Source organism: Astyanax mexicanus, chromosome 3 (assembly GCF_023375975.1).
Source record: "Astyanax mexicanus isolate ESR-SI-001 chromosome 3, AstMex3_surface, whole genome shotgun sequence".
NCBI classification, from domain to species: Eukaryota; Metazoa; Chordata; class Actinopteri; order Characiformes; family Acestrorhamphidae; genus Astyanax; species Astyanax mexicanus.
The window spans coordinates 8,919,322-8,944,408 of NC_064410.1; the positions used below are offsets into that span (position 1 = coordinate 8,919,322).

The following is a 25,087-nucleotide window of genomic DNA, read 5'->3' on the forward strand; positions in this document are numbered from 1 at the left end:
TATAAGGTGGAGTGGTGGGGGCTGGCTTCATTGGGTGCTTAGAACCCCTAAAAGTTTGATCCTATGATTGCCTCTAGATAATGATAAGCTGCGTTCTAATACCTAAGCTGCAGCCGAGGTGGGCTAAATTTCTCATTTGCTATACAGCTGTTCCTAACTGAAGGATCTATTGTATACAGCTAAAAATGAAGCTAAAGTCCAGAGTGATGTGAAGGACACAACTGATCTATCTTTCTCAGCTTCTGATTACCCACAATTCACTCCTCATGTAGAATGCAAAGGGAATAAAGAAAACCACAATTTGATGTGAAATGTCTTAACATTATATCCCACCAAAGCACATCACGCTTCTAAGTGTTGCGACAAATAATTGGTATTTACATTTTGAATACCCTTCCTATACTGTAAATGAAATTTTAACCGTTTCCGGTATTAGTAGTGTATGACATTTATCACAATTATCATATTGTAGCACTTGCCGGTCACAAGTCTCACAATCAGTTGTATGATAAACTATCATCTCTCTACGTAACCAGAAAATGTAAATTTTGTACAAAAAACAATGATACCACTGCTGCATCTTGAAACAATGTGTATGTTGAGCATGAAAAACTTAATAATGTATTCCAACTTAAATCTCATTTAAACATGTCTATGTGGTCATGCTCTCTTTTTGCTCATCGAGTGGTCTATTCTCATATTGCAGGGGTGACTGAGCTGTATTTACGCTGTTAAAATTGTAGCCATGCACATTTTTTCTATCCACCTAGCAATAGTATATTGAATCAATGTTCATTTGTGATTAAGATTGACCCAATATTGCATGGTTTTATGGTTCAATGCCTATTAGGTACAGAGCATCTAAGGTGATATCATGTTTTAAAAAAATATTAAAGACATGAAAACCTTAAGGGACACATATGGAATTATGTAGTAAATAGTTTGTTCTCCACAATCTCCTGATCTAAACTGAGAAGGTGATTTGGGATGAGCTGGAGCTTTACAGTGTGAAGAAAAAGCAGCAACTATCGTTCAGCACCAGGAACTCCTTCAAGATTCTAAGAAAACTATTCCAGCTTTAATATCTTCAATATTTAATATCTTCAATATTTACGATGTAAAAATTATAAAAAGAAATGTATTGTCCACAGGGGGAAACTGTGGACCATGTACTGTTTTATTGCACAAAATATGCTGAACAAAGAGAAATTTTGTTTGATACTCTGAAAGAAAAGGGTCTTAAAGATTGTTCTAGAACGGGGTGGCTTTTATGTGGGGCAGGGATGGGTACTGTATGGAAGCCCATTTCCGCCACCTGAAGAAAAAAAAAACGTCCTCAACTAAGTCATAATTATGAGATAGAAAAGTCATAATTATGGGATAGTAAGTCATAATTATGAGATAGTAAGTCATAATTATGAGATAAAAAAGTCATAATTATGAGATAGTAAGTCATATTTATGAGATAAAAAGTCATCTCATAATTATGACTTTCTATCTCATAATTATGACTTTCTATCTCATAATTATGACTTACTATCTCATAATTATGACTTTTTATCTCAAATATGACTTACTATCTCATAATTATGACTTAGTATCTCATAATTATGACTTAGTATCTCATAATTATGACTTACTATCTCATAATTTTGACTTACTATCTCATAATTATGATTTACTATCTCATAATTATGACTTACTATCCCATAATTATGACTTTTCTATCTCATAATTTGACTTAGTTGAGGACGTTTTTTTTTTTCTTCAGGTGGCGGAAATGGGCTTCCATAGTACTGTACACAAACTGGTCTTTCTTTTTTTGAAAGCTATTGGTATGTTTGAATTTATATTATTTTTCCCCATCCCCCCTTTTTCTTTTCCTCACACATTTATCTTTTGGTTTATTATTGATCACTTCACTTCCTGAAGTCACAGTTCACACTCCACTTCAGTAGGTGGCGGTAACGCACCTCTAAAGAAGAAGAACAAGAAGCCTGGAGAAGCGGGGAAGAAGATCCCGGTCGGTGGTGTTGCAATAGAGAAACAGGAGCTGCTCTGTTAAAGGTAAAAACTGTGTTCTGCAGTTTTACACGCTGTTTACACTGTTAACTCATTGCTCTTATACAAGGGAGAAATTTTCTATTTTAGGAAAGTAAAGCTGTAAAAGATGTGAGGATTTGTCCATAATGAACAGAGGGAGCTAATGTTAGCTCTTAGCTTCAGTTTTTGTGGGAGGGAGGAAGGGTGAGTTTGCCTTTAGGGAATTCTCTCAGTAGGTGTTTTTGGGCGGCTGAGGCTGGTTTATGCTGTCCGTACACTACACGACTTTAAAAAGACTAAAAAAGACTTTCAACAGACTAAAGTCTGACTCCCTCTTCCATCTAAATACATGTCACAGACTTTTTATTCACAGACTACGATTTAGCAAAGACTGCAACTAGATTCTTCTGAGATTATTTCCCGTCATGCTTCTGGAGGAGTTTACATACAGTACATATTAACTACATATTAAATTACAAATGATGTATATATTAATACTGTGATTTATTCATCAGAGACTCACAACGTTTGTTCCCCTCAACAGTTTATTTTTCTGCCACAATGTTATTTCTTAATATTTTTAATATAAAACATTTTGTGTTCAACTCTGCCTATAAGCCCCCCCCCCTCTTTTTTGCTACAACCTTGTATAGCAAATAATCACAGTTTCACTGCTATACATTTTCCTTTGTTTTAGATAGAATTAATGCAATGAAGAACATATTTTTTGCGAAATGTGTATTTTTTACCTGTGTTTAAAATACTGTTTACATTAAATTGAGAACCATATAAGGTACTGTTGTTGTTTTTTGTAAGTAGGCACAGAAAATATTCTTGCCTTGCAGCTTCCTGTAGCTCTCTTATTGGTCACCGGTTGTGTTTGGGTTAGTGGAACGTCTCCGGTTGTGTTTGGGTTAGTGGAACGTCTCCGGTTGTGTTTGGGTTAGTGGAACGTCTCCGGTTGTGTTTGGGTTAGTGGAACGTCTCCGGTTGTGTTTGGGTTAGTGGAACGTCTCCGGTTGTGTTTGGGTTAGTGGAACGTCTCCGGTTGTGTTTGGGTTAGTGGAACGTCTCCGGTTGTGTTTGGGTTAGTGGAACTTTACTGGTTGTGTTTGGGTTAGTGGAACTTTACTGGTTGTGTTTGGGTTAGTGGAACGTCTCCGGTTGTGTTTGGGTTAGTGGAACGTCACTGGTTGTGTTTGGGTTAGTGGAACTTTACTGGTTGTGTTTGGGTTAGTGGAACGTCACTGGTTGTGTTTGGGTTAGTGGAACGTCACTGGTTGTGTTTGGGTTAGTGGAACTTCACGGGTTTTGTTTGGGTTAGTGGAACTTCACGGGTTATGTGTGGGTAAGTGGAACTTCACCGGTTGTGTTTGGATTAGTGGAACGTCACCAGTTGTGCTTGGATTTGGATTGAGGGACATTAATGGCTGAAAAGAAGGTGGCGAAAGGTGAGTGGGATGTCACTGGTTGAGTTTGTGCTGGGGGACATCGTTGGTTAAGTTTCAGTTGAGGAAACATTGGTGAGTGCATGGAGGTCAGTGTTGATGTTTAAGTTTAGATGCAGTAGCAGTTGATTGGTTAATTTGGGTGAAGTGGGTGTCTTTTGAGAAGGGTTTTTCACTGTTAATTCTGATGCTGGCTGAAATTGGATGGAAGTATCGCTTGGATTTGAGGTTGTTCTTTAGACAGAAATAAAAGAATCATCTGTAATGTCAGTCATTTAGTTATCTTTTGTCAATCAACAATTTAAAAACTTTCTTGTGGGCAAAAAATCTAAAAAAAAAAAAATATGTGGGACTACTGTACAATACATAATTTAGAAAGGATGTGAGAAGAGTGAAAAAAAAGTGTGATGCATAGTAAGATTTTATCTGGGCACCTGGTTCATTGTTCACAGAAATCATGATGTAGGTGAGATAAATAAAAAGGCACTGATTAAGCACATTTTTGTAGGTGACTGTAGTGTATAAATTGACTCTGTGTCACAGACATCTGTGCCAATATTTGTTATCCCATAGATTTTCTGTAGTAAACTTACATTTATCCACCTTACCATCTAAAAAGTAGTCTTATTCCAGTATTACTTTTGTCTGTGAACATTTATGTTGTAAACTCCACAACTGAGACACCTTTTTGTTTCCTCCTCCAGAATCACCTCCTGTTGCAAGTCATCTGCTGCTCCTAATGTCCACTTTTCTGCACAGTTCAAATATACTTCAACAACCACCTCAAGAAGGTGTCACAATGTTGTCATCAGAGGAAATTAAATGTGAGAATGTGGTGTCTGAAAGCTCCAATACTCAGGAAACCTCCTCTGCTAATCTCGAAAGTAACACCTCGCTCAGACGACCACGAAAATCTAAAGGAAAAGAGAAGACTCACAAGTGCTCGGATTGTGGGAGGAGCTTTACTGCAGCAAGCGATCTCAGAAAGCATCAGCGCATTCACACTGGAGAGAAACCATTTCAGTGCTCAGAGTGTGGACAGAGATTTAGAGTGAGTTCTAACCTCAGAACACACCAACATATTCACACAGGAGTGAAACCATTTAAGTGCTCAGAGTGTGGACAGAGTTTTAATCTACAGAGCACTCTACAGCAACACCAGCGCATTCACACTGGAGAAAAACCCTATCAGTGCTCAGATTGTGGGAAGAATTTTAGACATAAAGGTGCGCTTAGAATTCACCGGCGCATTCATACAGGAGAGAAACCATATTATTGCTCAGAGTGTGGTAAGAGTTTTACTACACAAAGTGATTTTCAAAAACACCAGCGCATTCACACCGGAGAGAAACCGTATAAGTGCGTGGAGTGTGGGCACAGTTTTAATCAAAAAATTAATCTTCAGAAACACCAACGCATTCACACTGGCGAGAAACCCTATCAGTGCTCAGACTGTGGACACAGTTTTAGTCAAAAGATAAATCTTCAGAAACACCAACGCATTCACACTGGAGAGAAACCATTTCAGTGCACAGAGTGTGGACAGAGTTTTAATCGACACTATCATCTCCAATCACACAAGCTTATTCACACAGGAGAGAAACCGTTTAAGTGCTCAGAATGTGGGAAGAGTTTTAGAGTGATTAATTCTCTCAAAACACATCAACTTATTCACTCTGGAGAGAAACCGTATCAGTGTTCAGAATGTGGGAAGGGTTTCAGATCGAGTAATGCCCTCCGCATACACCATCGCATTCACCTAGGGGTGAAACCGTATTATTGCTCAGAATGTGGGATGAGTTTTAGAGTGGGTAATGCCCTCAGAAAACATCAAAGCGTTCACACAGGAGAGAAACCACATAAGTGTTCAGAATGTGGGAAGAGTTTTAGAGCTAATCATGCCCTAAAAGTACACCAGCGCATTCACACAGGAGAGAAACCGTATCAGTGCTCAGAATGCGGAAAACATTTTAGGGTGAACAATGCCCTAAGAGCACACAAGCGCACTCACACTGGAGAGAGGCCGTATCCGTGTTCAGAATGTGGACAGAGTTTTAGAGCGCGTAATGCCCTCCTTGTACACCAGCGCATTCACACAGGAGAGAAACCGTATCACTGCTCGGACTGCGGGAAGGACTTTCGACATTCAAATTTCAGAAAACATAAATGCATTAAGAAAGATACAAAAACTTAAGGCTTCTTTTTCTTCCCCTGGTCGCTTTAACCTGCTAGACCAGAACTTTGTGGTGTGGAGTTGAGTGTTCTGCTCTCAATCTGGGAATTTGTGGGACTTTTTTTTTTTTTAAGAGACACTGCATAAGACGGAGTTTGTGTTATATAAATGTATATAATCAAAAGACACCTTCACATTCAGGAGATAAACTGTATCAGCGCTTGAACTGTGTACGGAACTTCCACCACTCAAATTTTAAGACCTAGTATAACCTAGTATATGTTCTGTTTTTATGATGAACATAAAACAATAGAAGTAATGCAATACACTGTATATACAGTTAAACTGATGACCGTATGTTCTCTGATGTCGAGGATGTATTACTGCAAGTGTCAAACATGGAAATGTGTAAAAATATTTGTCTCCCCATTGTATAATAGTTGGACGAAAATATGCATTTGATTAATTGTAGTTGACTACAAATATGGTAAACATAGATTCTCTTTTTGCCAGATTGTCTTCTTCATGATGTGAAAAATGCACGCACCTGGGATTTCTAAATTGTGTAAAATGTTGGGTTTTCACACTGATTATACATTAGTGTTTGTTGCTACAGACAGCATTCATTCTGTGTGCAGATTTCTACAGGCTTTACATGTCTGTGTCCTACCTTTTCCCCGTCACTGTTGGGATATATGTACAGTGTTATATAAAATTTTCATGATATTCCCTTATAAATCATTGGTTGTTCAGATCAGAAATTTCAGTTAAATATATCACATAGCAGATTAACACAGATATATTTGTGAATATATCTTGTGTTGTGAATATATTGATGTCATTTTTCTGTTGGGTGCCCAAATTTATGCACCTGCCTAATTTAGATTAAAGAATTATTGCACATTTTCTGTAAATCCTATAAACTTCATCTGCTATATGATATGATATATTTAACTGAAATTGCTTAATCCGAACAACCAATGATTTCTAAAGGAAAATCATGAAAATGATCATGGGTGCCCAAACTTTTTCATCCAACTGTACCAACATGGACACCCTTTTATTTTAGAAAAAGGGAAAACAGCAGGTAATGGGCTTATCTTTTAGGCTCTGTCTGGAACATGCCTGCAATCCTGAAAGCCTGCATATTTCTTTTCTGAAATAAAAGGATCTTCTGCTATTTTTAACTCATCGTTTACTTTGGTCACACTGTATAAATCCAGCCTTCCTACCAACCCTAATGGTCCACATTCGTATTCCTCAATCTTGGTCCTGGTGCCCCTGTCTTTAAAACGGCCCTGCACCACTGAAAGGGCTTGCTAATGAGCTGATTTGTTGAATCAGGTGTGTTGGAAGCATGAGACGTGACTGGGTGCAGTCCTGACAGAAGAATCCTCAGAATACTGTCTGAGCATTTCTTATGTTTCAGAAGAAGAAATTGAGAAGAAAACACTAGTCTTGAGAAACACTAGGATTGAAAAACACAAGTCTTACATTAGGGGTGTCCAAAGTCTTGTCCTCGGGCCAAATGCAACCCACAGACAGATATTAATTGACCCATGGCATCCCATTTAAGAATAGTGGCAGAATGACGTTGCACCACTGTGTTACAGAAGTTAGCTGAAATAAAAAGCCATTAGTGAATAAGCAAATAAAATGTGTCTTCCAATCTGTTTTACACTACTAATATATAATGCTATAGCATTTTTATTTAAAATATAAAAAACTGAATTTAATAATGAATATGTATTGTTGTGTAAGTTAGCTTTCTCATAATTTGGATGCAATATTAATAATAATTTCTGAATGTTTTTTTGAGAAAGTTAGTTATTCTGATGTTCCATCCGGCCCCCTTGAAATACGTTTGGACACCCTTCTTTTACCTCATTACCCATTCATACATGCACATATTTCCAATAACAAGCAAAAGCTTCCCAACACAGCTGAATTGATCATAAATTAAAAATACCTAAATGCAAGTGTAAATAAACACAATTCAAATTGAGTTGACCTGATTATTTTGTTTTATTTTTTTCATGTATTTATTAATTTGTTTTTATACTGGAATGGAAGTGAAATAAAAGTTAGCAAAAATAAAACTTTCTCATTTTTTAAAAATGTTATAATACAAGTTATTAAGGCTATTTATTAGTTTTAGTATATGTTTGTGTATTAATGCACATTAATAAATTTGCATGATTTTAAAGATATTTATCTCTCCTACACCTACAAACGCACACAGATCCCTACGATTTGAGGCTAATACTTGAAGCCCTCGAGTTACAATATCCTAGCCAAGATGGACACTTTTTTTTTTCCCCAAAGCCCAAAATATGGTCATCCTACATATAGTTGACCTGAAGCTCTTGCATAAAAAGGAGGTGTCTTTCTCCATCTATCTGCTTGTCTTTAAGATACTTCACACTTAAACTCTTATTTTTGTATTACTTATGTTCTTCTATCTAAATATATTAGTCTTATGTCTATATCACCCCTCCCCCCTGGGTTTCCTCATATTAACTGCTCATTTCAGGTCCTTCCACATCATTTCTATTGGATTCAGGAATTTGCCTGAATTCCAAAACAGTAACTTTATTGTTCTTTATCGACTGTGCTTAGGGCAGTTGTCTTGCTGCATGACCCACCTTCCCTTGAAATTCAGTTCATGGACAGATGTCCTGACATTTTCCTTAGAATTATCTGACATAATTCAGAATTAATTGTTCCATAAATGAAGACAAGTCGTCCTGGCCCCAAATACAGCAAAACAGGCCCAAACCATGATACTACCACCACCATGTTTTACAGATGGGGTAATGTTATTATGCTGGAAAGTGTTTTCCTTTCTCTAAACATTTCTCCAACTCAATAAATAAATAACCAAGTATAATATTTTTGTCTAATTTGTTTAACTAGCTTCTCATTATCTAAGTTTAAGACGCGTGAAAATGATTAAGCTTATTTATATGCAGAAATATAAGGAAATTTTAAAAGGCTCACAAACTTTCAAGCACCACTGTATGTTTAAATTTACATTTAATTGTATTTCTCTGACAACTATCTGAAATATAGAAAATGGTTGAAAAAACATAAATGGAGCCTTGAATGGCATCTCATAAGAGTTTATTGAAATACATTGTGAATGCTTAAGTCATTTTTAAAGAAAACATCTGAAGAGGACCTTTTACTTATATTTCAAGAAATCTTTAAGCAAATTAAGAATTATTTTTGTGTTGAAATGATTTTGCTATTTTAAAATAAAGTACCAGTGAAAATTCTCATTAAATATTTTTCTTTAATTTTTTATTTTCAACTTTGTAGATCAAAATAAAAGACATCAAAGCAATATACCACTGAAGTCTGTCGTCATTTTGTAGTTGGCGCCATGTTGTTTATGCCCATATTTGGGGTTCCGTGTCAAAGAGGTTCAGGTCAATAAAAAAAATGTATGGGCTTTTCAAAAACGGGCATAAATAAATCTGTTCAGAACCCTGTACGTTTTATTCTGTGTACATTTTACTCCTGAACATCACTGGATCCTCTAAATTTCGAGATTGTTTAGTCGTAATGAGAAAAATGCTAGCTTTAAGCTAATGCTACAGCGCAGCTGCAGAGATCGGCAGGGGACTCTTTTCGGCCCAACATCAGTGAACTCCTGCCGGATCACGTTTTGGAATATTATTCTTCTTTTTCACAAAGGATTATTAAAATATGTAAACAGCCTATCTGTGTAGTGATGTTGAGCAGTGTAGTCTGTGTTACAGCTTTAAAAGGCTGATAATAGGAGGAAGGGAGCTTTTACTGTTCAGGAGCAGCACTTTCATTTGTTTATTACAGCACACCTGACCCAAATAATCAACTAACAACTAACGAATCAATGAACTATCTGCCCTTGCTGAGGCGAGCTGAGTGATACAGCAGGACAGCACTGAAACCTATTATAAGGATAAATCTTAATGTGTCTTAATGTACTAAAACAACGAGCCAAAACCACCAAACATCTAAACATGTTGGATCAGCTGGGTTTAATATGCTGTAAATATGCGGTTGGAGTTCGCTGGTGTTGCGCCAAGAAGAGTCCCCTGCTGATCTCTGCAGTTGCGCTGTAGCATTAGCTCAAAACTAGCATTTTTCTCAATACAACTCTTAAACGATATCGTAATTCAGAGGATCCAGTGATGTTCAGGAGTGAAATGTACACAGAATAAAACGTACAGGGAGGGGTCTGCACATATTTATTTACCACAGAATGTAATAGAGGCCAGTTTTTGAAAAGCCTATTTATTTTCTTCATAGGGAAAAAACACTTAGACAGGGAAGCCATATGAAGACTGCAGAATGACACGAGACTTCAGTGGTCTATTAAGGGTATTAAGGAATTGTTCTGTATCTACTATGATATACTTGATTTACACTATGAATTATTCTGTGTCTACTTTAAATTACTCACTATAACTCATTCAGTATCTACTATGGAGAGTTTACAGCAGTACGGGTGAGATTAAACAGCCCCTGAGTCTCAGTGATCACTGCAGTCCATTTGGGGGCGCTGTAGTTCTGTTACTGTGGTTCTCCAAAGACTGAAGAGCAGAGAAGAGGAAAAGCCCAGTCAGTTGCCAGATTGGCGGTTTTTCCGCCAAATTGGGCTTGTATGAAAATCCATTCACAGGTGGGAAAACACTGGGGTGGCTGAGTGCGTTTTTTGTGTTTTTTTGGGCTGCTTTAAAAAATTACAGCGGCCAAAAAAACAAAAAAGTCACAAAAAATTCACAATGTAACCAGAAATCACCTGGCGATAACAAAAAAAGAGCATTTATTTGCAGAATATGAGAAATGGCTGAAATAACAAAACAGATACATAGATTTTTTTCAAATAATGCAAAGAAAACTGAATGAACAAAGTAACCCTGGTTTTTAATCACAGTTTTCATGCATCCTGGTATGTTCTCCTCCACCAGTCTTACACACTGCTTTTAGATAACTTTATGCCACTCCTGGTGCAAACATTTAAGCAGTTCAGCTTGATTTGATGGCTTTTGATTATCCATCTTGTTTATATTCCAGAGGTTTACAATTTGGTAAAAAATAATAATAATAATAATAATAAATAAATAAATAAAAAACTCTTATTTTTTAGTGGTTTCTTCTGAAGAACTGGTTTTAGACTGACTTTTGGCTGGATAATTTTGTTGGACCTGGCAACCCTAATCCTAGTCCGTGTTTTTATTATAGAGAATCAGGAGCAGCTCTGCTGCAGGTAAACAGCTTCTCTACACCTTTACTCTCAGATTACACTCAGATTTTAGATACTAAGAGCGACAGAGGAAAAGGGATTAGATTGTATGCTGATGATGATTGTATAACAGGGCTGTGGGCTTGTTTTCCAGGTGTGTTGAGATATTCCTTTCAGCTGTACTGTAACCCTCTGTGTTTAGGGCTGGATTTCAGAGCTGGATTTGGCACACCTAACGTATTAACACGTAAACACGAAGACATTAAATCTATACAGGAACACATGCTGAAAAATTCTGTAAACAAATAGTGTTAAACAAACCAAAATATGTTTTATATTCTTCTAAGTAGCACATTATCTTTGAGGACAGATCTGCACACTCTCTGTATTTTACTATAAGTGTCTTCATAAGGTGTAAAGGAGATGAAGGGGTTCCTGGAGGTGCTGAATTGGCCTGTCACTATAAAGATTATTCTGTGGACAATATATTGCCCAAGAAATGATGGCGATACATTATATTTTTGTAATTTTAATACTATTAAATACCACTGACATAATGATAAACAAAAACAATTACACTTATTAAAGACAACTAAATTTGAATTAATCATTTATTAAAATTAGTTTGGGAATTATATTTTTTATTTCTTCACCTACTTTGTCATGCTGTGTGTATGGAGCATAACTGGCTAAAATACTGTTCATATATGTGACAAAACATACAAATAAACACAATAGACGATATCACGATTATCAAAAATTATTGAGGTCATGCTCATTTACTGTACGATAAATCGATATTGAAGTTATTGTGACAGGTCTAGTGCTGAAAAATAGTTGCTGCTTTTTCTTCATGCTGTGAAGCTCCAGCTCATCCCAAATCACCTTCTCAGTTCATCAGGTTTAGATCAGGAGATTGTGGAGGACAATGTTTTTTTTTTATTGTTTACTAGTAATTCCATATGTCCCTTAATAGTTTTCATGTTTTTAATATTAATCTCCAATGCAGAAATCAATTGAATGAAGAAGAACATTTAATGGGAATGTGTATCCAAACCTGAATTGGGTGTTACTGTTAGCAAGTCGATATATTATGATTGTTTAAATCAAAATAAAATTTCAAAATGTATATTTTATATGTATAAATTTATACGTCTAAAACACATGATCATGTTTAGAAAATGGCTTGTTATGCAGTCATAACAGTGGGATCTAATGACTGAATATAACACAAGCAGTCTAGCAGTCAGGGTTTAAATACATCACTAAATAAAACACTAGCTGACACCCTTGCGTGTAAACTAGTGCTGTAAATTAATCAAATGAATCACAACTGAGTTCTGTGATTAATTGTGATTACTCAAACTTTCTTTTCCTTATGATGTAGCTTTTAGTATAAATGAAAAAAAAAAATTAGATTCAAAATTAAATATATATTAAATACATACAGTATATAATTGCATTAATTGCAACAATATTTGTGATATGATCAGGATGGTAATCATTAGAGAGAGAGAGAGAGAGAGAGAGAGAAAGAGAACGAGAGAGAGAGAGAGAGAGAGTAATTTACATGCTGAACTCAGCAGTACAGATTTGTAAATGCGTCACCAGGCTCTGTAAACTTTGTAACCAAATTTATTTGCATAAAAAAATGTTTCTGTTAAATGAATAAGTTTCCAGATGAATCACCTTACAGTTAACCTATAATATAAAATTTATACTATGTTTTTGAAAATCAAGTATTTCAAAACAAAATACTGCAACATGATACAATATCAATATTTTCTTACACATGTAAGGAGAATAATTTAACTTCGTACTGAACTAGTGTATAAGTATATTGCCGGTAAAAGTACCTTCTTTTTGTTATCACTGGTCACTTAGAGAAAATTTGATCTTAAATAATCTCTCAATAATCTTAAATAAATAATCTTAAATAAACTCTCAATAATCAGTCATTTAGTAGAGTAGGAAAAAACACTATCTCTGTTTTATGCTAGCGTCAATGCATCTCACTGTGTAGTGATCACTAAGGTCAAATGCACTGATCAGATTTATTAGATGACTGGCTGAGGTTAAATTGACATAGAATTAACACTTACAATTCAACTAAAAAGACCAGACCAGTTCAGGAACTTTAGAACAGAATTGAATCAAGTTGACATAGTCACACTTCATCTTTGTCTGTGAAACCTTTGTCTTAAAGTTCTGATACCTGACACACTTTGCTTTTTTACTTTCTTTTTCAGAAGTCTTCTGCTGCTGCTAGTATCCACTTTCAATATGCATCTCTAAATCACTTTGACAACCACCCCAAGATACACCACCATGAGGGCTATCTAACAATGTTGTCCTCAGAAAAGATCATATGTGAGAATATGGAGTCTGGAAGCTCCTCTCCCAGGAAATCATCGGGGTTGAAACTGTATCAATGCTGGGAGTGTGGACAGAGTTTTAAAGAAAGGCGTGCCTTTAAAACACACCAGCGCATTCACACTGGAGAGAAACCGTATCGGTGCTCAGAGTGTGGACAGGGTTTTAGAGAAAGTCGCGTCCTTAAATCACACAAGCTCATTCACACAGGAGAGAAACCATTTCAATGCCCAGATTGTGGACAGAGTTTTAGAGAGAGAATTACCCTCATAACACACCAGCGCATTCACACAGGAGATAAACCGTATCAGTGCTCAGACTGCAAAAAGAGTTTTACTACACAAAGTAATCTCCTAAAACACCAACTCCTTCACACAGGTGTGAAACCTCATTACTGCTCAGATTGTGGGAAGACTTTTACTTCACCGAGTGATCTCCAGAATCACCAACGTGTTCACACTGGACTGAAACCGTATTACTGCTCAGAATGTGGGAAGAGTTTCAGAGTGAGTGGTGACCTCAAAAAACACCAGCGCATTCACACTGGAGAGAAACCGTATCAGTGCTCGGAATGTGGACAGAATTTTAGAGAGAAAGGTTCCCTCAGAGCACATCAGCGCATTCACACAGGAGAAAAACCGTATCAGTGCTCAGAGTGCAGGAAGAGCTTTAGGACTTGCAGTGCCCTCAGAGTACACCAGCGCATTCACACAGGAGAAAAGCCATATCAGTGCTCAGAGTGCGGCAAGAGTTTTAGAGAGAATGGGGCCCTCAAAACACACCAGCGCATTCACTCAAGAGAGAAACCTTATAAATGCTCAGAGTGCGGGAAGAACTTCCAACATTCAAATGTCAAGACACACAAATGCATTGAGAGGGAGATAAAAACTTAAATGTGTTTTTTTGTTTTGTTTTGTTATGAATTTAAAACTATTTCAGGACTGCAGTTTTCAAGATGATGAAATAGTGCTGGCCAGTTTCACTGTATATCACTGTATTTTTATTATCATTTTTATAATAAACACTTAAGCTTTAAATTAAGGCTTTGATTACTATTGGGTTTACTTTGTCCCACAAAATTACCAAATATATTAAGGAATCAGACCTTATTAACAGAAAAACAGCTTAAGAATTTAAACAATAAACCTTAATAGGCCAACAACTTTAACACGTCTTCCTTTACAAAGTGAAATATTTTAAATTGTTCCATAAACACTATAAATACTATAAAACCTAAAATACTCAATGTTTAAGTATTTAAAACAGATAATTCTTAAAAGCTCTATTGGACAAGACACAAGTTTAATATCAATTCACAATATGTTATTCCTAAAGCCATTAGAGGCATTATGGTAGCTACTAAAATCGGACACAATTCCCTTATTTCTCCAATTAACAAATACATTAAATTCACTGTGCATTAAAATTTTCGTTTAAGCTACAGTATTAATATATTTAAAAGGGTCTCTTTTCTGAGTAAATAATTGATGTTAGCTGTTGTTTTTCTATTTTACTTGGATAAAAACACAAAGTAATATTCTCATTGATCTCCAGGCAGAGCTAAGCTACCATCTTTCCAGTATGTTCTCTTGTTATGCTAACTGGCTAGCGATCTGTGCCAGTGTGCTTCATTGGCGGTGCTGTTCTACACAGCGCTCCGCAGCGCCTCTAGTGGTATTGCGGTATGTGAAAACTACATTTCGGATGAAATGGTATACCAGCTATCACTATAATGAAATATTGTTAATAGTAAGTCTAAAACATGAAAATGTGTCAAAATATTTGAATCACTATGATATTACAGTTAAAGAAAAAATGGACATGATGTTATGTATAGTGGCATTACCTGATGAGTTGGATAGCATTGGACCATCATTCCAAAGTAATTGGAAAATGCATTGTTAAAATTTTATTTCGCTTTTGGTCTGCCCGAATGTATTTTAGCTTCTAATGTAAAATGTAACATCTTTGCCCAAATGCTACATATAATGACTGTGTAAAAATCCCAAAGAACATTTTAACCAAACTTTACAATCTGTGTTAGGCACATAGACTGGTCACTGATATGAGTATGCTTATGTACAGTACTGTATGTTTACTGTAATTCAGTATAAGAGTCTCTCAGGATCTGGTGGGATGAGTGATTGTATAAAATGCTAAAGGGCCAATAAAGGCATTTAATTGTAGAGACGTTGTAGAAAAGTTTTTTTTTAATTATCCACAAGATGGCAGTGTGTGACAGTAACAGCTACTAAAAAGTGGCAGCATAATTTTTTTTTTAACACACTCTGCTGCATCCCAAAGTGCACACATCTACACTTGTGCTAACCAAAGTGCCCTTCTATTCTATATTAAGACAAATTGTCACGATATTTAAGTGTTTTATTATAGATGTCATGATGTCATAATTTATAAAAATAAAGGTTTATAAATAAACTAAACATAACACTATACACAGAAATGCTTTTATTTTAAGTTTTGTTTTTCTCTCAGGCCAACCACTGACTTGTCCTTTTGACAGTAATTTGACTGTCACTGGACTACATGTTAGTGTGACACTCAGTTTATGTCATTGTCTCTTTTTGTTTGCTAATTATCAATGAAAAAGGATGCACCTTTATATGTTTCTGCTTTGGAAATACGTAATAAAGTGCAATAATGTATGTACACTGTATATATGCTGTATTTCAATAAAAATGGGAATTTGCACCTATGTTTTTCTCTCATCTTTCCAAGCGTGTTACACACAAAGAGATGTAAAAATAAGTCTGTTTTGTACTGTGCAATTGGTTTCTGAAGCTGTGGTTTTATCAGAGCACTTGGTACCTATAATAACCTGTACAAACTTAAAAGGTACAAAGCCCTTGTCTTGCTAATGTTAACTGGTCAGAAGCCAACATTAGGCCAACGTAGGCCCAACATCTAACATTGGTTGGCACCCAACGTCAGGCCAACGTTGTCCCAACATAAAATATTGGTTGGCACCCAACGTCAGGCCAACGTAGGCCCACTGGCCAAAATGACGTTGGACCAACGTGATTGGCCAACGTCATGCCAACGTAAACAATGACGTTGAGCCAACATATGCTTGCTATCTGGGGTGTTGCTTACAAAATAATTTTTGAGTAATAAAAACTGGTTTAGTTTAAATAGAAAAGAACATTTTTTGTTAGTTTACTTACTGAAACCCAGAAAAAAAAAATACAAAAAGAAATCCACATCGATAAAATAAACAATTCTTCAGGCATTCTCTGCCTAGCAACAGTAAAAGTCTGCATAGCAACTATCTCTGATTGTGATAAAACAGTGGTAGTTGTTTAAGGAAGTTTTAATTAAAATATTGTTAAGCAAAAATATGTGTTAATATAAAATTGCAATTAATTAATCTTTAATTCAATGCATTTTAATTTATTGAATTTGATATTGTGTGTCAGACATATTAATTACAAATGACTTGTGTTGTGCATGTGCAGTGCTGGCAAGTAGCACATATCAATGGGTAGAAGTCAACAAATCACTGGCTTAAAGCTGTAGATAGTGCTAAGTAAATCTGCTGCATTTTGATAAACCAGTATTCATCATTTAAGATATCTAAGAACACATTTTTACTAGTCCGAATGATCATTCACGATATTAAAAAAATACAAGTCATAGCTTCAAGTTTCAGGCATTTAAAAAAAAAAAAGTAAATTTACAAAATCCGGGCCACATGTCTCATTTAGATGATGGCTAATTTCATTGTCATATAAATATTGTCATATAAATATGTTAAACATACATTTTATTTCATTATTTAATTGCAGATATCTTGATTTGGACCTTCCATACAAAAAAAATAACTAGTTATGCAGTGAACTCCAGCACACTGTTCAGTTCTGTTTTATTTTATTATTCTTATCATATTGAGTGTATAAATAGTAAACAATGAATAGTAAAACCTATGTCCATGTCTTAATTAATTTCTTACTCCCTGTAATGGAAAGTCTTTTTAATTCAAATATACTGCTTTAGAAAATAATAAGAGACCATTTCAGTTTCTGTGATTTTGCTATTTATAGGTATATGTTTGAGTAAAATGAACAGTGTTGTTTTATTTTATAAATTACGGACATTTTTCATTTAGAGAATTTATTGACAAAAAGATGCAGGGCTTTCAGACCTCAAATAGTGCAAAGAAAACAAATTCATATTCATAAGGTTTTAAGAGTTCAGAAATCAATATTTGGTGGAATAACCCTGGTTTTTAATTACACTTTTCATGCATCTTAGCATGTTCTCCTCCACCAGTCTTACACACTGCTTTTGGATGATAACTTTATGCCACTTCTGGTGCACAAATTCAAGCAGTTCAGTTTGGTTTGATGGCTTGTGATCATCCATCTTTCTCTTGATTATATTTCAGTTTTTAAATTTGGTAAAATCAAAGAAACTCTTAATTTTTAAGTGGCCTTGTTTTTTATAGAGCTGTAGGTTGCACAACTCCTTAGTTAACATTCTGCATGTGGGAATCCGGCACTGGAAGCAACATAAGCAGCTTCATCTCCAAAACATTTTTTTGATTTACGTTAAATCAAACTGATTTTCCTATTTAATTAAACTCATGACTTTATGTCTCATCTGTCTTTTGACTCTTTTTCTAAAATTGAGACAGGGCAGACAACCATTACATAAAATATAACACAATACATAAGAGAAGGTAGCCTGTTATCACAGGAGGCAATGCAAACTTGAGTTTTACTCAAAAAGTTTGCATTTCACAAAAATAACCCTGTGTTTCACTCTAAACATTAGTGCAACTGATCGGACAGAGCAGGTATTTAGCAGCAGTTTCCTCAGTTTTCAATTGGTATGACCTCCTTTGTGAAAGGACTGGAGAACAGATTGCAAAATTAATTCAGTGGAAAAGCATGAATTCCAGCTGTTGCTGAAAATATCTCTATAATATTCATGAATTTACACAGAATTAAATTTGCAATCTGTTCTCCTATCCTACCTATTCATTTGTGGTCATCAGTCGTCTTATCGTATCTTAATATCAAGATGGCGGCACCCGAAGAACTTCCTGAAGGTACTGTGTGTATAAACAGTGTTTTAATAAACTATCTGTGCACTTTTAAAGTTCTCAGTGCCTCGTTTTAAATGTCAGAGCTCCCTGAATTCTACCAGTGAAGTGGGGATCTACTTTGAGCTTGTTAATGCTGTAAAAATCAGGATTTCTTTACATGGGCAACACTATGCCCCTATCACTAGCATTGTAAGCATGTTAGTAGCATCAGCTAAAAGCGCGTTATTTTGGAATCCAGAAGCTGTAGATCGGGGGTGGGCTATTCTACAAAATTCGTACTCATTATCATGTTTTACTAAACCTCACTTTTATTTTACATCGGACTTCTCCTTTAAGAAATAGCTATTAACAGAAATAGAGGACAAGCTCAGGCCTGGAAGACTAACACAGAAAACCTTCAGAGAGAATGGATACATAGGATTACATTTAATATATAAAGCAATTAAATATAGGAATCATAACTGAAATGGTGTGTTTACCTCTGAGGTTGGTAAATAGTCGTGAAAAATAAATCACAATATAAATGTTTGATATGTGCCTTTTTTAACGATTAGTTACGCTTTATATCAGATACTTAATTCCTGATACAACTTAAACATGCAGTTATTTTACGCTTCAAGAAATAACTGACAACACAGAGCAAAGGCCTTAATAATAAGTTTCTCTTTATTTAGGTTGTTACAAAAGACCATTCCTTTTCATTCCAGTACAGATACATATACATATACATATAAATATTATATATATATCACAAAATAAAAAACTAAAAAATGAATAATAATGAAGCTGGTTCTTTATTCACAATATCCATTACAAAACAATTAATTTGACATGTACAAAAAAAACATACACGTACAGATCTATCATAAAAATATATTTACAGTGATATTTACACTCACTCAGCACTTTATCAGAAGCAACGTCATTCAGAAGGTGGTGCAGTTGTGTAGGGAATGTTCTCTTTAACTGTCTTTAAGCTGATACTACCAATAAATCAGATATTAAAGGCCAGTCATCACCCAGTGATGGGAGAATGGGAGATTCACACCATGCAGTTGCTCAAGAAAAATATATATTTATGGAGCCCAAATCCTTAGAGGCACTCCTATTGGTGATTCCACCTTATTGGTACAAATTATAATCAATATAACAGGTGATAATAACAGTAGTTGATTATAAAAATAAACAAAACAACATGAACTGAAGTGCAGCTGAGTGTAGAGAATTGCATATGTAGATTTCAATGATAAAATTATTAACAAGATAACAAAAAAAGTAAACCTAATGTACCAATAAGTGTAATAAAACTCTTATATAAACACACACACATGTACTATACAACTACTTACCAATAAAGGCAGCTAAGCTTGTTAGCAGCATTACTGCTGAACAGAAACAAGTTATTAACAGTTTAAACCTAGTTTAAATCACTAAAATATTATATTTAAGCAGCACCTTTAATATTTTCCTGATGCAAATGGATTTTTATACTTACTGCTTTAACTGCTATACAGTGAGCCTGAATTAAAGCAATAAAATGCACATCTAATGACAACTCTTTAATCAGATTCAGCCTATTTGTTTGGCTCCTTCTGCTGTTTAAGGTTGCGTATGATCACTCTCTCTACCTCTGATTTTGAAGTTTTCAGTTCATTTAAGGTGTTCTGTAGTTGTTGATTCGTTTCTCTCATTTTACAAATGAACTTTCCTGCTTTTGACTCCAGTTCTTCGTCCCGTACTGAGGATTGTGCCTTCAGTTTATCAAAATCTCTGAGTGTTCTGTTATCCTCAAAAATATTGAGAAAACCAAGCATACTTAGCAGGACTGCAATAAATAATGTGACATCTGTCTGTATAGTTACAGTTCGTGTTCCTTGATCTAACAGTCTCCGAAGATCCCCTGGTGCAAACAGTTTAGCTAGCTCTGACAGATCTTCAACACTCTTTTTAATTTGTTTTATTTCATGTTTTACCGAGCGAGACTGTTCATCATTCTGATGCAGGATCTTCTCAACATCATTACAGACGTTCTTCAGGCTGTTGGTGACTCTATCAGTTGTTGTATGGAATTTGTTCAGTGCGTTCTCCACCTCATCCACAGCTTTTTTCTGTTCAATTTCTTTGTCAGAGTTACTTATATAACTTGCTGCTCCACCACCAACAGCAGCACTCACACTCGCTGCCCCCAGAACCAAGGAAAGACCACCAGTGAAAGGAGCCAATAAAAGTGCAGCTCCAGCTCCAACAACTCCTGCTGCTCCGACTACTCCCCCTGTTCTACTCACACGAGTTGCTGTTTCATATTTATCTAAAAATACATCAGAGCTCTTTTCCAGATCTTTGATGACCTGCTGGAGTTCAGCCTGATGTTCTTCATACAGTCTTACGAACTCTTCACTGTTTTTCAGAAGATCATCAGAAAGTGCTCTATAATCAACACACATAAAATATACATGTAAGATGATTATACAGTATTTTAAAACAGTGAGTACACTCCTCACATGTCTGCAAATATTTAATTACATCTTTTATTGGGACAACACTATAGACATTAAACCTGGATATATTTTAGTCACTGTACAGCTTGTATAGCAACATAGATTTAAACATAACTCAACACACGAGTGAGTACACCTCACAGTAAACATGTTCAAATTGTTCCCAAAGTGTCAATATTTTGTGTAACCCCCATTATTATCTAGCCCTTCCTTAACCATCTAGAGCAGAGGTTACTAATAGGCGGACCGCGGTCCGGGTCCGGACCCAAATGTTTTCCAATGCGGATACAAACCGATGAACTACTGAGAAAGATTTTATTGTATACGTGCTTTGTGGCGCAGTAAACTCACAGACCAATCACGTGTAGTGTAAGATCACCAAACGCTCTCCTCTGCCAGTCAGATCTGTGAAGACGTGGTAAGGAAAAAAAATAATAAATAAACAGACCGCTCCTCACGCGGGAACCCGTGTTGTCAGGGTCGCGGTCCCGCTACTGCGGCTATTGAATTTGGACGCAGCCGTGAAAATCAGAGAATCAGAGAATCAGGCTGTATTCGGAATGGCATACTACTATACTGCGTACTGCATACTGCACTAGTATGTACTGCATACTACACACTGCCCAGTATGTAGTATTCGGTACTGCAACACTTTTGATTGTAGTACCCTACATGGCCCCATGACACACCAGTCAGTCCTCTGTAGTGCTCCGAATTCCTCACAGTGAGTTGTAAACAGAAACAACCCAAGAAAGTTCCAGTTATATTTAAATACGTTTTCCTATTTATTTTAGTAGATTACTATTTTCATCTATGTAAGTACCATCAAGAAGAAAACATTTAAACAAACTCTTATTCATATTTACACAATCTCAACTATAAAAGAAATGAGACACGTTGCACAAGTGAAACAATTTTATTAATTTGTATTCAAATCATTCCCTTATTTAAAAGAAAAATATGTAGTAAAACTGAGGGAATTATTTATTAAATCAAAAGAACGATTTTTTAAACAAAGGTAATTATTTATTAAATTAACAGAACGATTTATTGGAATTATTTATTAAATAAAGAGAACGATTTATTAAAACTGAGGGAATTATTTATTAAATCAACAGAACAATTTTTTAAACAAAGGTAATTATTTATTAAATTAACAGAACGATTTATTGGAATTATTTATTAAATAAAGAGAACGATTTATTAAAACTGAGGGAATTATTTATTAAATCAACAGAACAATTTTTTAAACAAAGGTAATTATTTATTAAATTAACAGAACGATTTATTGGAATTATTTATTAAATAAAGAGAACGATTTATTAAAACTGAGGGAATTATTTATTAAATCAACAGAACAATTTTTTAAACAAAGGTAATTATTTATTAAATTAACAGAACGATTTATTGGAATTATTTATTAAATAAAGAGAACGATTTATTAAAACTGAGGGAATTATTTATTAAATCAACAGAACGATTTTTTAAACAAAGGTAATTATTTATTAAATTAACAGAACGATTTATTGGAATTATTTATTAAATAAAGAGAACGATTTATTAAAACAGAGGGAATTATTTATTAAAGTAACAGAGTAATTTATTAAAACTGATGGACTTATTTATTAATATAACAATCATTTATTAAAACTGAGGGAATTATGTATTAAAATAACAGAATAATTTATTAAAACTGAGGAAATTATTTATTAAAATATCAGAATAATTTATTAAAACTGAGGTAATTATTTATTAAAATAACAGAATAATTTATTAAAACTGAGGACATTATTTATTAAAATAACAGAATAATTTATTAAAACTGTATGTTGCTGCACACTGCGGAGGGTCCCGGCCGCGGAGAGCGCTCGGCGCGGCAGCGGAGGGTCCCGGCCGCGGAGAGCGCTCGGCGCGGCAGCGGAGGGTCCCGGCCGCGGAGAGCGCGCGGCCGCGGCAGCGGAGGGGCTCGACAGCGGTGAGCCGATACTTTCCAAAATAATTCCCTTAATTTAAAAATATATATATTTCCATAATTTCAAAATCTCTCGCACTCGCCACCATCTTGTTTTTTTCTGAAGCGAGCTGGAGGAGCCAGCCGCAATGCATGTTGGGATGCAGTACACCACGAAGACAGCTCTCCATGCACACTGCGAAATCGGAGCGGAGTAGTACACCATCCGGGTACCTGTAGTGCACTACAGATTCTCAGTTTGGTCGCATACTGCGTACTGCATACTAGCTTTAGGCAGATTTAGTACGCGAGTAGTATGTAGTATGCCATTTCGAATACAGCCTCAGAGAATCAGAGAATCTCCTTTATGAGAAAATAGGGCGCCCAAGAACGGGCGGAAACTAAAGTCACGCCAAGCGCAAAAGAGAGACAGTTTAGGAATGTAAACAAAATCTGTCCAGAAAGAATTTTTTTATTATTATTATTTATTTTTCATCATAGTTCAAAAAAACCCTACCGGATATATCCCGCTGAATCATAACACAAGTTTAGAATTAGTCTGGATCTTGGCCTGTCAAAATTTTCTCTAACTGGACCAGTGATGTCAGTAACATCACTACTCTACTCTAATCTGACCATTTTTTTTCAATAACGAGTAATCTAACGCGTTACTATTTCCAATCCAGTAATCAGATTAAAATTACTTATTTAAGTCACTGTGCGTTACTCTCTCTCTCTCTCCACCTCATCTCCTCCACACACACACACACACACCGCTCCCTTACCCATTCACCCTCCGCTCTTCCCCAATCACACGCGTCTCGCTTTCTCCCCTGTCTCTCTCTCTCGCGCTCGGCGTGTCTTTAGTTTCCGCCCGTTTTCGTTTTTCGCCACTTCTCCCGCTCCCTATCTCTTTATAAAGGCGTTTTTTTTTTTGCGGCCGCGTCCCAATTCACTAGCCAGGGAAGCGGTCTGCCACAAATTTGATTGCCAGAGGAGAGCGTTTGAAGATTTTACACCACACGTGATTGTAAGTTCACTGTGGGGCAGAGCGCACAATACCGTAAAGACAAGAAAAGTTCCGGTGCTTTAAATGACCCGGACCGCAGTCTGCAAATATGTGATCCTTGGTCTAGACCATATACACGGTTCTGTTTTATAAAACCACTCCTTGCTGCCCTGCAGAGAACAACAAGTTCAATGTTCAGATTTACAGTGCTAAATATGTCAGGTCAAGAAAGACTTTCTTTATTTTATATATTTTTTATAAAAACAAGTATTTTTGTTTAGTAAAATCAAGAAAGACCATATTTTATTTTTTATAAAAAAATGTATGTTAAGTTAATTTTTTTATTTTTATTAAAAAAAATTATTTTTTTAGGAAATAGTTCAACTTAATAGAGATAAATTGTTGCTGTTAAAAATGCATTTTCCAATAAAGGGAGTATTGGCAAAACTGGTTATAATGTTTATGTTAAGGCGGCGGGAGGTGGTGTCTGCAGCTGCTGAAAGTAACTAATAAAGTAACTTGTAAAGTAACTTAGTTACTTTTAAAATCAAGTAATCCATAAAGTAACTAAGTTACTTTTTAAAGGAGTAATCAGTAATCGGATTACTTTTTCAAAGTAACTATACCATCACTGCAGAGGACCCCCCAAAAAAGAGAAAATTACCCCAGGACCCCCTGAGAAACTAATCCTGCCTGGACAGGGAGTTAAATGTATTTTATATTAAAGGTCACCTTCCGCGAAAATCCGATTTTTCTTGTTTTTTGTGGAATACAGTAGGTCTCTCCGAGTTGAATGTGTACACCTGCACATTAAACTGTTTTGCAGCCCCCATTGTCTGCAGGAGCTAAGCAAAGAAATCCCCCCTCCCCCCCTCCGAAAAACGGGTGAATTTTGAATTATCTTTCTGCCTACGTAGGCAGAAACTCACAGACCAGCCCACCTTGGCTCGAGAAACTCCCAGAGGCGGAGCTGAAGCGACGCAACATCACCGCTCATCAGTTAGGAGGTGGGAGGCAGTGAGCGGCAGAGCGGTGGAGGGGCGTCGCAGTACTCCTAGCCAATCAGAGGAGAGATATTTGCATGCTGTTTGCATGTATGAATATTCATGAGCAAAGCTGGAATCCGGTCATTTTGGACACACCCCTAAAACAGTCCATTAAAAAAGAGCTATACAGAGACACCTGAGCACTTTTTTTTTACAAAAACGGCTCACATGTCATTCATTCATACTAGAGACCACAACTAGACATTTTAAAATGAAAGAAAAAACGACGGAAGGTGACCTTTAAGCTG

At 35.8% G+C, this 25,087-nt stretch overlaps 2 protein-coding genes across 2 annotated transcripts; both read left to right on the plus strand.

The window, feature by feature from the left end:
• Window positions 1–1,956: 1,956 nt before the first annotated feature.
• Window positions 1,957–7,669, plus strand: LOC103028214 (zinc finger protein OZF). Its single transcript, XM_049475811.1, has 2 exons — window positions 1,957–2,067; window positions 4,196–7,669. Exon 2 carries the CDS (start codon window positions 4,231–4,233, stop codon window positions 5,683–5,685), a length of 1,455 nt encoding a protein of 484 aa, XP_049331768.1. The 5' UTR covers window positions 1,957–2,067; window positions 4,196–4,230; the 3' UTR covers window positions 5,686–7,669.
• A 3,205-nt stretch (window positions 7,670–10,874) lies between these two features.
• Window positions 10,875–15,949, plus strand: LOC111196310 (gastrula zinc finger protein XlCGF7.1). The gene is made up of 2 exons (XM_049475854.1): window positions 10,875–10,921; window positions 13,147–15,949. Exon 2 carries the CDS (start codon window positions 13,243–13,245, stop codon window positions 14,161–14,163), a length of 921 nt encoding a protein of 306 aa, XP_049331811.1. The 5' UTR covers window positions 10,875–10,921; window positions 13,147–13,242; the 3' UTR covers window positions 14,164–15,949.
• The last annotated feature ends 9,138 nt before the right edge of the window (window positions 15,950–25,087 follow it).

Coding starts and splice junctions, on each gene's coding strand:
- LOC103028214 (XM_049475811.1), top strand. CDS start 4,231: ATGTCCACTTTTCTGCACAGTTCAAATATACTTCAACAACCACCTCAA.
- LOC111196310 (XM_049475854.1), top strand. CDS start 13,243: ATGTTGTCCTCAGAAAAGATCATATGTGAGAATATGGAGTCTGGAAGC.